The sequence below is a fragment of the Oratosquilla oratoria genome, chromosome 22 (genome assembly GCF_046742065.1).
Source record: "Oratosquilla oratoria isolate Oo_2021 chromosome 22, ASM4674206v1, whole genome shotgun sequence".
NCBI lineage: Eukaryota > Metazoa > Arthropoda > Malacostraca > Stomatopoda > Squillidae > Oratosquilla > Oratosquilla oratoria.
This window is the reverse complement of record NC_134798.1, coordinates 8,872,817-8,886,954: the sequence shown is the minus strand read 5'-3', so window position 1 is coordinate 8,886,954 and position 14,138 is coordinate 8,872,817. Positions and strand designations below refer to the sequence as shown.

Here is a 14,138-nt window from a genome sequence, read left to right as displayed (position 1 = left end):
GGTACATTTAGCTCAGGGAATTCCCCTTCCTCTACTAAACCCACGTTCTCCTTCAGAATTGAATTAGTGACCATGTTGATGATCGTTGTTTTATTCTGGCTAACGTCGCGCGATTTCATCATAGGCATTCCTTCAGTAGCGAAGTTTTGCTAAAATAGAAATAAAAATGTTGTGGACAAGTTCATGGCAAATTGCCTGATCAGAGAAGAAAGTCGTAATCTGGAACAGTGTAAGACCAAACATTCTACCTTTCCTGGCCACGCCGTTCAGTTTTGCATCCAGCAAAACAGTGTAAGGAGGGACACAGCAGCAGCAGCAGCAGAAGTGGGCCTTGACGTCACACAGCGTCACGTCAATGCTGAGACATAAATAGTCTGCTGAATCCAAAGACATTTCTTTCCCTTTTACCGGTTGCCTAGCAACCACATACGTGCACTCTAGTCACCTCAAGTCCAAGAACAGTTTCACTTCCTCCTCCCTCCCTACGGCCTTAATTAATGTGTTTCGAGGTGTAGTGGCCTCATAGTTCACGTCAGGGGTGGGCAACCCTTGGCACGCGTGCAAAACTTAACGGCACGATAACGACCTTTTTTTCCGGCACGCGAAACCCAGAACTTACCTTGAGGAGGAAAATAACAACAATAAAAATAACAATAAAAGTAGTAATACTAATAACAGTAATGATAATGATAATAATAATGATAGTAATATATATATATATATATATATATATATATATATATATATATATATATATATATATATATATATATATCTTTTTTTTAGCCATTAGTTACCGCATGCTGTGCTGGGCGGCGGATTGGGGCCCTCATTGTAGTTGAAAAGAGGGAGTGGGCCCATACTTGTATGTAGGCCTATAAATTTAAAATAGTGTAATATATCAATACAATTTCTTGCCTAGCAATTTTACGACATTATACGATACGCGTTCCCCCCGAGTATAACTTGTAACGGAATTCTTAATCTTGGAAAATATATATTTTTTCGAATTAAATTGAACCGGCAGAGTTTTTCAGAAGTCTGTCTATCTATATACCATGTTTTTTTCCGCCTTACCAGAAAGGCAGCCAAGTCAAAAAGGCATATACCCACTCCCATCTTTTTTGGCATCTATTCCACATTCCCCCATAACCCTTTCTTCCCTCTCATTTTGGCTTCTCATGGATCCCGCCCAATGCCCTGGATTTTTCAGAATTACCGAATAAATACGGCTACCCTTTGGCAGGAAGTTGACAAAATGTTGACGAAATGTACACAATCATACGAACAAATTTGGAAATAATTAAATTTTCACAATGTGAATGTCCCAGTTTTCCTGAGTAAAATGCACATCGACTCGTGAAACTTTTAAATTTTATTTTACTCTTGTCATCTGATACTGTCAATACCTCTTCTGACTGACTATCGCTACATTAAATAAAATACTTGTTTCGCAACCGCTATTTCAAATTTTCGGGGTATGATGGGAGTCTTTTCTTAGTATAACATGATATGCATATGCAAGGAAGATATGATTAATGATGACATCCACTGTGTATACTTTCAGTATGATGGCATAATAAGGTAATAACACCTATAAAAACTAAGCCCAAGTTGTTGAAACATATTCACCGGATTCCGGCGCTCTGTTTTACATAACCTTATCAAATAAGAATAAAATTAGGGTTTCTGGGTATTAATACTGTCGGATGAGATTACTGAACAAATCTTTTTGATGTGTCCTACCTACCAATTGAACATCTACATTAGAGTTCCTTACCATGACTCTCGTGTCCAAGTTTGCTCTGGATTATCTTGTAGTGAAGACATCATAGTTTCCCACTAAAAGCAGAATCTCATGAATTATTTGCTCAGAATTTCATTGAAGTCGGTTCCTAATTATTTTCCTTTGAGGCTTGGCGGGTCGTCTATCCAACTACTGGTCACTTGGTCATCGCAAAAACCTTTGTTAGTGCAATCCTAATATGATACGATGAATCAATATTATAATGGAAATATAAACAATTATATAGTAGTATTTTTAATCTTCTTTGATAAAAATAGTAATATAGTTACTTGATAAATCGAACGTATTTCAATTTTCCGAAAATTACATCCGAATCCTTCGAAAAGATTTCACGATTGTTTTCTTTGAATAAATCACAGTATAACTAGAACTAATACAAGTATCATATTTCATTATATTAATTAAGTTTTCAATTACTAAAACATTTAAAGGTTCAAAACTGTGTCAATAATAAGCAGTAACCATGATAATAAATTCAAATTAAGATAAATTTACAAAATTCGGACACTTTGTTTTAAGGTCAGCTGTTTACAAAGTAAACTAAAGAGCTATAGTTTATAGAATAGTTTATATCAAAGCAAAATAAAATCTATATTTTATGAACTAATGACTAAATAGAATTAATAAATAAAGTTATTAAAGTATGTATTTTATGAAAAATATTTGTTGATTTTATTGATATTACAATATCAACAAGTGTTTTGATTCCAATACTGTTGTTTTCGAAACTAGGGGTCCGTCTGCTAGGTTTCGTTGTGGGAGTGCTGTACTATGGTAGGTTATAGAGTAATTTGCGTAATATAATGTTTTATTACTGATGAACCTATGTAGAATATGCTAGATTTGTAAACAATGATGGGTAGCAGGTATTTTAACAATGTTTAAGTTTATTTCAAAGGCACAATTGGTTTGCATAGTATATGTTTATTAGGTTAGCCACCCTCCCACCAGAGATAATTGCAAAATGTATCATTTGTCTTGCATACAGTAATGTATCCCTTATAAACTGAACTTATGAAATAAGCATCAGCACGTTTTTTGAATATAAATTGGGGTTTTCTTTAGCTTACAGAGTATGGAAACAAGTGGTATGCACTCAAGAAGTATTTGGGAATTGTTCCATTTGATTTCCAAATACTTATGAAAGAAGGAATTACTGTGCCTTTTAAAAAAATGGCATTTAATCAGCAGATTTAGGGAAATGTTACTATTGAACTGGAACTGACTTGCTAATTTGTATTTTCATTGTTTATCACTTTATTTAGTATTAGTATTATGTTTATAATCACCAATAGTTTTATCCTTTGGGACAGTATTGCACTAAATAAATGGAACCACAGAGGAGTGTAACAGAATGGAGGGATAGTAGATATTATCAGCATTCAATTTTTGAGTGGAGTCTTGAATCGTAACAGAAATATGATTTTGAATCGTTAATTGTTAATATGTGCCTCAACCACAGTGACCACTAGACCATGATACAAGAGGATAGTTATTACGAGCTAGAGCCACAGGCACATTAGCCTTTTCCAGAAGCCTTCTGTGTGTGTGTGTGTGTGTAACGAAATGCTGTGTTACTTTACTTACTTTGGGTGCTTCTGCCTGTTCATGGCACATCTGATGATCTGAGGTAAACCTTCATTGTCTCCAAGTTGTTCCGAGTCCCCTGCCACTCTTGCAGCTTCAGGCAGAGTCTTGTGGTGGAGACTTAGGTGTCCTGGTATGTGTCCTGCCTCATGTGGTAGCATGCCTAGCAACTTGTCCAGCCTGTATTTGAAAGACACCATTGATATTTCAGTTTGGATCCTAATATCTTTTTGATGGACAAATGAAAAGTTGGGCCCCATTGTAAGAGAAGCAATTGTGCACCAAGGTCTGCACCCACTGTGTGCTGTCCTGTGTAACTCCAATGTAGCACATATTTTCTCTTCTCTCATGGATATTCACTACGAGTCCTACATTTGGTACTATTTCCTCCATGATTTTCCACAACTATATAATGTTCTTTCCTTCTTTGAAGGGAGTATATTTGGAGGAGATTTAGTCTCTCAATAATTAAGTTGTGTACCTCATGTACGTTGTGGGCCTTCTGTTGTAACAATATATTAGGTCTTGTATGGGGACTGTTGCTGGTAGTAGTATTCTATTCTGGGCAGTACTAATGATTTCCAGAATATGATTAGAGGCTGTCTCTCTCATGTGCAGAAAGTCCTTAGGATCTAATTGCTCATGTTCCTTACTTTTCCTTCTATTTGGTGTAGATGATAGAAGATTGTCATTGTAGAGGGTGTGACTAAAGTCGGCTAAAATATTCACTACATAAAACTTATGCAGTCCCTACTCTATATGGAGTGTATTATTTCATTGAATCTCAAATACTTTAAAACTAACCTCAAAATTACACTCCAGCTGACTCCTCTAGACATCAGCTCCTCTGAGAAATTCCTCCAACAAACAATAATCATATTAGTATGACTGTTCAGGCCATTACCTAGCACTGATATGATACCAATTTATATTAAGCATGGTCACAGACTCAAGTTGCCTTAGATACAATCACTATACAGAGGTCATGGAAGAACTTATCCCGCATTGCCCCACTCTTGCCCAGCTCAGACAACAACATATTATTTCTTATTGAGTGACTTGCCCGCCATCCTGTCATTTTGTCGTAGTTTTTCAAGATATCCTTTATTCATTCAAGGAGCTTACATCTAAGTCCTCCAGTATGTTTCGGTTCCTACAACCATGTGGTTCAAGAGTTACAAAATTGATTACATTATTTCCTTTGAAAAGCTGTTTTTGAATTATTATTGTTTTTGCATGCCTGTATGTTTTATGTGTGCTTGTGGCACAATTGGAAGTGTGTTTGTCTCATGTTCATGTAGTTGTGGGTTCAAATCCTACAGTTCTCTTCGATAGTGACTTACGTGCCTCAAGAGTCAAAGCACATAATAGGGCAAAAGTGACTGCTTTAGCCACAGCTATGCACTTCCTGCCTTAGGCTCTGTACCTTCTCCTGTATGGCTTATATGAATTTTACCTTTTCCTCAGTGTTTCATAATTCTTTTGCCTTTATTTTCAGGAACCTGAAACATCAAAAGAAAGGCCAAAAAGGAAAAAGGTGCCACCTCCTGTACCTAAGAAGAAGTCTCGAGCTAAAAAACCAGAACCACAGCAAGTTCAGGAACAAATAACCCAAGACTTTGAGAATGATCAATTTACTGTTAAAGAGGAAGAATTTGTGAAGTGTGAAGACTTGACAAGGCTTCCATTTTTGTATGATGACTTAGGTGAGTAATAGGATACAAGTACTGTAGTCAGTCGGAATCTTTTATATGAGTAGTAGGACATGTGTAAGAGTCTAGAGTTGGGTGAGTGAAGGGTTTGAGGTGAATGGGGGACTGCATAAGGGTTGTTAATGTTGCCATGGTTGTTTAGTGTGTGTTTGGATATGATGGTGAGGGAGGTAAATGTGATAGTATAAGGCAGAATATAGGAGTTGTTGGGTGAGGATTATTGGTTTCCAGTAAGGTGGAAAGGAAAATGCTGAAAGTATTTTCAAAGTGTAATTTCATAGGGAATTTACAATATAAGTTCTAACTGGCTCACTCTCTCACGCATGATCTGAATTCAATGCCCGCTCGCTCGTGACTGCTGCGTGATGCTTTCACACTGTTTGCGTGCCCAAAACAGTTGCCTATTTATTTAAATTTTCCACTATCATTCCTTGCACACAGAATTTAACATGTACTCAAATATGATATAATGATTCAAATTTTAATGATATACTGATCTATCTCCCATTCATTCAACTTTTGCATACAAGAATAAAATGATAATTAATGTAAACAGAAATGGCAATTTGATTGTTCTATAATATTCATGGCTGCTAATGCATGCATGTATATACATGCACACTTCCAACTATGCATTTACTTGTATCTCCTACATGTATACAAAGTGCTACAATCTATAGGATGAAAGGTTATAGGAGGTGAACCAGTTATTGTTTGTGAATGACACTGTACTTGCGGTTGATTCTGAGGAGAGACTAAAATAGTTGGTGAATGAGTTTTGAAGGGTGTGTGAGAGGATAGCATTAATTGTTGTTAAGAGGACCGCATGGTAGCCCATTGGATACCATCTCACACTCATGAGCATGTGGTCATGAATTTGATTCCTGGGACTCACGGTGGACTTTGTTGCATTGGAATCTGACAGCTCTGGGCAGGTGGAGAGGTGACCTAACATTGGCCTAAAAAACCCAGTGGCTTTGCCTCAACCAACAGGGCTTTGCACTAATGGGTTTCTCACTTCCCACTGCATGGGAATGGCTTGGTGAGTTTTGAATTGTCTCATGTTTCACTGCAGGCCACAGGTCTTGTACAAGAGAGACCAGGTGTAATGGAGTTATTGATTGATCACTGACTAGAAATCCACAGCCCCACAGTAGCTTGCAGTGGTCCTTAGGCCATCTCGGTTATCTCTCTATGAAGAAGCTATGGACCATTGTACTGTATTAGTGTGGGGGTACTGTTTCAGTGTCACCAACTAAAAGTATTAGGAAGTGGGGAGTAGTTGCTGGTTGTCAGTTTTCCATATTTGAAAAGATGAAGGGAATACAATTGAAGTTGATAAAAATCTTGAGGCTGGTCCAAAGACCAAATGACAGGTTTTGAGAATGTGCAACAAGGAGATGATTCTGCCATCTGTCTTGCAGGACTACCACGAGCAGGTGCCTGTCATTGGTCCTTATGTGAGAGGAGAGAGTTAAGAGTAAATTTAGGCAAAAGTAAAGGGGTAAGTTGTGCAAAGAATGATTATAGTGGCAGGTTGAATGTATGAAAGATGAGAGACTTGAGAGGTCAAGCATTTTGAATACTTAGGGTCATATGTAACAATGAATGGAGGAGTGGATGTAAAGGTGAATCATAAAGTAAGCAAATAACTGCCTGGATAGAATGAAAAGTGTTACGAGAAATAGGTACTTAGGGATGAATGCAAAGAGATATTTATATGGAATGATTGCACATACATCATTGCATGGAGTAGAGACTTGGAACATAAGAGAGACAGAAAGGGAGGATGGAATATTTTCAAAATTAAATGTCATAGGAGTATGATAGGTATTACATGAATGGGTAGAATGAGAAATGTGGAGGTGGAGGGAACGAGGGAGGAAAAAGTTGTTGGGTATGGGAGATCAGTGATCCCCAAACTTTTTTAAGCTGAGGGTCACTTATCTCATTGTAAATACAATGGTAGGTGCCAAAAAACAAAGAAAGAAAAACCAATGTATGCAGGTTTTTCCACATAAACACAGGTTGAAGTTACAAAAATCTTTCTTGTGAATCCTTGTGGGTACCATGATAGAGTTCTGAGGGTGTCATGGCACCTGTGAGCTAGAGTTTGGGGACCACTGGGGTAGACCAAAGGGTGTTGAGGTGGTTGGGGTATATGGTATAAACAAATGATTAAAGACAAAAAAAAAAAGTGTGAAAAACAGATTGGATGTAGCCTAATAAACTTGAGAGGAAGATCATGAAAGAGGGATAGATGGGATGAAGGGGGCTTTAGATGTACAAAGAATGTCTCTCAAGGAGGGAAGATAGTGCAAAAATAGGAAGGAGTTTGTGAGTTTATGAAATGGCATTATCTGTTTCATGAATTATTTTGAATGAATGAAAGGGTGTAGGGGGAGGGGGCATCATATGATGAAATGGTGAGGTAAGCTAGCTTTGGCTGTCAGACTTTGCTGTGAAAGTGCTGAATCTCCCTGCATTACCCTTGACCCAAGCACTGTGACTTCTATGAGGTGCTGAGATGGGAGGGGCATTAATTGGGTTTTAATGTGTATGAAGTAGGTGTATGCTTTGATTCCACCACTGACCTTATAAAGGGGGAAGTGCCTGGTATGTGTGTACATGAGAGGGCAAGAGATAGGAATGAATGATAAGTTGACACATCCCAAAGGGATTATTTAATTTTTGATATGTAAATTCCTTAGTGGATGAGGGGAGGGGGTCACCATGTAATGAAGCTGTATTGCTTCTGACCTGAACAGTGGGCAGGGGATAGGGATGACCCCTCGTCCACAATGAACCAAGATAGAAAGAACAGCAAATGGGTGTCAGATGGTTGTGAGATAGGCGAATGGTGGGTGCATACCTTAACTAGGTCAGCCCCCTCCTCCCCTCAATAAGGAGAAGGGGGAAAGGACTTTTTGTTGTGTGTATGTATAAGAAACAGCATGAAGGATGTTTGCAGACCAAGCAGTTTAGAGCATTGCTTCTTGGGCATGAGATCTGAATGAAAATGGATCAAATGTGTCAGGCTGAATTCATAGTAAGGGGGATAATACATAAAAATTCCTCCATCAGGAGGCACCATCGTAGCCCTCCCTGAGAGGGGGCATTTTTTATGTCAAACTGAATCAGATCAAATCAAAGAAACAAGATTACTTATCACTTTTATTGTGGTGATGTACACTAGATTTGTTTAGGGTAGGCAGTTGATTTTAGACAGTCCTCATGTTGAAAGGTCAAAGTTCAGTGTGTTGTCTCTATGGAGCATTTAGATATCTTGTAAATATCATAGGGTCTGCTTGGTACTTTTCTGTCTGTGGGATGTATGACAAGAACTTAAGATACATGTTCCTTTTCAGTTCTTCAGTGTATTTCTTTACGCTTTTCTGCTGGCCAATATTACACATGGGCAGGACCAACACTTGTAGCTCTGAATCCTTGCAAGAATATTCCCCATTTATATACATCTGACATCAGGCAGCACCATTATTCACAAATTAAGGTTAGTTACTTCGAAATTTTATGAAAATTGCTGTTTTGAAATTGAATTTTCCTTGTGTACATTAAAATGGAAGGTGTATGACTAGAATACTGGTAAGTATAGATTCTATTTTTCTATCTGCATGCCAAAAAGTTTCCTTCTCCTTATGAGGGAAGTAGTTCACCAAGGCATGCATCCAGCCTACACCCATCCAACACCCATTATTATCTTAGCTCCTTGTGGATGAAGGAAGCATAGATACTGAATAGAATTTCAGGTCAAAGAAAAATAGAAATATTTTAGAGGATTGAAATTTTGTGATCAGTCATTCATTTATAGATGTGCAAAATATACAGTATGATTAGTGAATAATTTTATGTGCATTTCTGTAATTTAAATTGAAGTAAACATGTTGATAGTAATTATGATAATTGTTGCCATGAGTTTCACAAATTGAAACCTGCATCCTATCAGAGAATGGCAACAGTCCATGTACCCTTCCATAGATCTCTCTGAGAATAAACTTTGGTTTGCTGTCTGTATCGGACTCTTGTGGGACTGTTTCTGTTTCACTGGCTGAAGGAGGGAAGCAGTTGCTAGTTGTCAGCTCTTTTATTAAAAGATGGAGGAAAATAATCCGATTCTGTGGAGAGGCCCACTCTGTGTTGGTATTGTCACAGCTGGATGGTAGGATGATGTCCCAAACACAGGTGTGCCAGTGTGGTTCCTGTCTTTCCCAAGAGGGACTCTCTATGGGGTTGGTTTCAAGGGCAGGGTGGGGGTTGTAGCACCCAGTTTGGTAGTCCATCCCAAAAAGCCCACCTGTTCCATGATCTAGGTGTGAAAGTATTCTTCTGTAGATACACCACATAGTGCATGCGGTAGACCACTGTGTATGCCTGAACAATACACTGCCTATGTGGTCTCCCTGCCAGTGTAATGCAGCAGGTTGTGTGAGTGGGGCTAAGGGCTCCAGCAGAGAACATTGCACCCATCCCCCCCACCCACGTGATATCCCTGTATGAAAATGCTCCATTGGGTTGGTTTTAGTGCACCCTGCAAATTGGTGTTGGATGTATGTGAGATGGGTGAAAGGTAGGGGTATGCATTGGCTGAGCCATCCTATATATAATGGAAAATGGCCATTTGGTGTATATATTTTTATATATATATTCAATTAGATCAGTGGTTTCCAAACTGGGAGTAAATTACCTCCTGGGAAGAGGTGTCAAATTTTTGGGGGTAATAGAGGGGTGAAAAAAATCAAGAAAACATTGCGGCACCTGGCATTAGGATTAATATTAACTTAGTATGTATAGTTGTAAAGCTGAAAAAAGTTTGGGAATCCCTGAATTGGATGTCTATACAGTAGATAATACAAAATTTCTTGAAGGTTTTGTGAATGATGTACTTAAAATACTGTTCTGTTTAATGTTTTGAGTCATTATTCTTCTCCTCTTTCAGAGTGGAAAGGACAAGCGGGATGCTCATGTTTACAGTATTGCTGGTGTTGCACATCACCACTTGCTACACCAGCTAGGATGTGTAAACCAGGCAATATTAGTGTCAGGAGAAAGTGGTGCAGGAAAGGTACTGAAGTAATACATTTTATCCTCAGATGTTTGAATTTTTTTTATCCAATAGTAAAGTAAAATTTATTGTCCTGATATTAGAGATTAAACATAAGCTATTGCAGTTATAGTATTTTCTAAAATTGTCTGAGTAGTTAAGAAGTTTGTCCTAATGGTAGTATATTGTTTAACCTTTCAGACAATGTCAGCAAGATATATGCTAGGTTACTTGACACAAGCTGAAACTGGCTGGAGGAGTCCAAGTAAGACCATGAATCCTGATGGTGGGAAACCAGAAACAATTCAAGAAAGAATTTTAGCAAGTAATCCAATCCTTGAGGCATTTGGCAATGCAGCAACACTACGCAACCACAATTCTAGCAGGTGGGATATTTATTTACACTTATAAAAGTGGACACATGGAAAGAATGAGTGAAGAAAGACTAGTAAAAGAGGTATGGAAGGCAGATGTGGAGGGAGTGAACATGAGGGGACGTCCTAGGATGAGGTTGATGGATGGGATGAAGGGGGCTTTGGGGAAGAGGGGAATGTCTGTTGAGGAAGGACGGGAGAGGACAGAAGACAGGGGTGAATGGAGAATGGTTGTATATGGATGATGTTGTGATGTATGAGGTGGAATGGGTGGGGGGATGGGGGGTGAGGTAGTATGTGTGAGCAAAATTTGACGCAGCCTGAAGGGATTTCTCCCCGTCTTCTCCTTTTATGCATGGGGGGACGGAGAGGGGGGTCGCCAATTTAATGAAGCGGCCTTGCTGTGGATGTGCTGTGTCTTGCGACACTGCTTCTGACCCAGGGCAGTGGACAAAGTGCAGGGATGACCCGTCATCCAGGAGGTGCTAAGATAAGAGGGAGGGTGGAGGGGTGTGGAGTGTATTCAGGGATGGAATGGGTGGGAATGATTTTATGCCTTTTCCTTTTTAGCTACCTCCCTTGTAAGGGGTAAAAGCCTTGGTATATGTATAAAAGTGGAATGAAAAATGTTTTGTATGTTTTAAAGGGTGAGAATTTTTCTTAAGTGTCTCTCACATTTGTACAATACTCAAGGGTTTGAAGAGATGTGTTAGAAGGAAGTGAAAAAGAATGAGGGCCGAGGAGTCAGGTTGGGTAGAGAGAAGGTAAAGGGTGCAGGTAGATAAATGCTAATGGAAGTGAAAATGGTGAAGAGAAAATATATACATATTTTTCAGGGAGTTGTTAAATGGAAAGGAAGATAGGGAGTCTGATATTTGCATTGGGAGATGTCAGGAAAATGACTATGATGAGAAAGTAGAATTGTAAGGCTATAGGAAAACTGCTACAGTATGATGGTGTGATATATGTTGCTACTCAAACTGTTTCTTACAGGTTTGGAAAGTTGTTACGTTTGCAATATGGAGGAGGAGTCCTTCGGGGTGCTGAGATTGAGACGTATCTTTTGGAAAAATTTAGAGTCACTCATCAGCCAGAAAATGAAAGAAATTTTCATATATTCTATCAGGTAATGTGGCCATGTTTAAGTTGATTATGTAAGATGTTGATATGTCTCGACTCTCCACAATTGAATTGTGTAGAGTTTGAATTAGTATGGCTTATAATGATTTATAGATATATATTTAATTTTATTAAAGAGGAAAGATATGATTTATTTCTAGGATGTCACAGCTTGAGGATGGTTTATGGTTACTTTAGAAAAAATAGATTAAGAAAAGATTATATTATATTTAGTGTGTTTTTGTTGTTGTGGAAATATTTTGGTTCATATGCTACTAGCAAGTTGGACAGAGGGCATGGTTAATTAAATTCCATGCTACATAGTCCTCTGTAAGGGGCACTATCCTAGCCTCCTGATAGTGGGAGTTTGCGATGTTAAACTGAATCATCATCATGGGTATGATTTCATTATTCATTATTTCAATGTCTTAGGTTGTGGCTGGAGTTCACACAGGTGCTATTGAAGGACTTCTTATTGAACCAAAGGACCAATTCAGAATTCTTCCAGGGCAGCATGAAGCAGAAAACTTAGATAATTTCTACCTTACATATGAGGCCTTCCAGCAATTAGGCTTTCCAAAGGAATTACAACATGAAATATTTAAGGTACTTAACACATGTATTTTACTTCTCTTGCATACATATATGCACCAAAATATTTTTTCCCCCTTACAAAGGGGGTTGCCTGTGTCAAAGCATAGATGTTCCTTGTGTACTTATATTTCGAATGTTTGGAGATTTTTCTTGTTTACTTATATTACTTTTTACTTTTAGTAAAGTAAAGTAGAGTGCAAATGTGGCAGGAAAAGGTGGAGTGAAGGTGGAGGTAGAATGTAGATTGAGAGAAGTGAGTAAATGCCTTGATGGTCTAAAAAGTGTAATGAGGAATAGACATTTGGGAATGGATGCTAAGAGGAGACTGTATGAAGGAGTGATTGTGCCAACAGCACTGTATGGGGCAGAAACATGGAACATAAGAGAGGAAGAGAGAAGGAGTTTGAATGTGTTTGAGATGAGGTGTCTGAGAAGTATGATGGGGGTTACTAGGGTAGATAGAGTGAGAAATGAGGAGGTGAGGAGGAGAACAGGGGTGGAAAGGGAGTTGGGAGATAGGGTTGATGAAAGAGTATTAGGATGGTTTGGACACATGGAAAGAATGAGTGAAGAAAGACTAGTAAAAGAGGTATGGAAGGCAGATGTGGAGGGAGTGAACATGAGGGGACATCCTAGGATGAGGTGGATGGATGGGGTGAAGGGGGCTTTGGGGAAGAGGGGAATGTCTGTTGAGGAAGGACGGGAGAGGACAGAAGACAGGGGTGAATGGAGAATGGTTGTATATGGATGATGTTGTGATGCATGAGGTGGAATGGGCAGGGGGATGGGGGGTGAGGTAGTATGTGTGAGCAAAATTTGACGCAGCCTGAAGGGATTTCTCCCCGTCTTCTCCTTTTATGCATGGGGGGACGGAGAGGGGGGGGTCGCCAATTTAATGAAGCGGCCTTGCTGTGGATGTGCTGTGTCTTGCGACACTGCTTCTGACCCAGGGCAGTGGACAAGGTGCAGGGATGACCCGTCATCCAGGAGGTGCTAAGATAAGAGGGAGGGTGGAGGGGTGTGGAGAGTGTTCAGGGATGGAATGGGTGGAAATGATTTTATGCCTTTTCCTTTTTGGCTACCTCCCTTGTAAGGGGGAAAAAGCCTTGGTATATGGATGGACTTATATTACACAATACAAAAGTGAAAGATGCTTGCTGGGTGAACAGGTGAGAATGTTGCTACTTAATGCAGAGGTCAAGGTAATGGTTGTTCAAACCCTGCCACCAGTGAGTTGAACCTAGGGTATAGTTCATTAAATTCCATGCTACGAAATTCTCTGTAATGGGCACCATCCTAGTCTCCTGATAGGGGGAGTTTCAAGACATTAGATTGAGTCATCATGAATCAGCATCACAAAAATAAATGGAAAAACTTACTATTATGAGACTTTGCATGCGAACCAGTTAATGGACTATGATACCGTCTCTAAAGCTCCTTTTCTAACCTTAGCATTGCTGTTTTCCTTGTCTTTTCTCTAACATAGTAATGGATGTGTCGTCTGAGAAGTTTTATTTACATTGTCCACATAAATGAATATGTACCATAGACTTGGTTTTTAAATGACAGGTGTTAGACTTGGTTTTAGAATGACAGGTGTTAAAGTCACAATCTTGGAAAGAGGGATGCAAGACAGAAAATTGTTAATTATGAAAAATTTAAGGCAGGCAAAAAAGAGAAATTTAAATGCATTTGAGATTACATGTTTTAAGAAATATTGGGGTTGAGAATGGATAGTGAGAAATGAGGGGTGAGGTGGAAAGAGAGCTAGGAGGTAAAGTTAATCAAGGAATACTGGGATGGTTTGGGTGTATGGAAAGAATGAGTTAAGAACATACATACATATACCAAGGCTTTTTCCCCCTTACAAGGGAGGTAGCCAAAAA

General features: G+C 38.9%; 1 protein-coding gene across 2 annotated transcripts in view; it reads left to right on the top strand.

Annotated features, from left to right (window-relative positions):
* Window positions 1-2,502: 2,502 nt before the first annotated feature.
* Window positions 2,503-14,138, top strand: part of LOC143037423 (unconventional myosin-XIX-like) — a 65,542-nt gene continuing 53,906 nt past the window's right edge. For both annotated transcript variants that reach the window (XM_076205588.1, XM_076205586.1), the window contains exons 1-7: window positions 2,503-2,581; window positions 4,893-5,100; window positions 8,475-8,617; window positions 10,061-10,186; window positions 10,367-10,551; window positions 11,533-11,665; window positions 12,091-12,264. In XM_076205588.1, coding sequence (XP_076061703.1) covers window positions 2,579-2,581; window positions 4,893-5,100; window positions 8,475-8,617; window positions 10,061-10,186; window positions 10,367-10,551; window positions 11,533-11,665; window positions 12,091-12,264 — 972 coding nt within the window. In that variant the 5' untranslated portion in view covers window positions 2,503-2,578. The remainder of the gene's footprint in view (window positions 2,582-4,892; window positions 5,101-8,474; window positions 8,618-10,060; window positions 10,187-10,366; window positions 10,552-11,532; window positions 11,666-12,090; window positions 12,265-14,138) is intronic.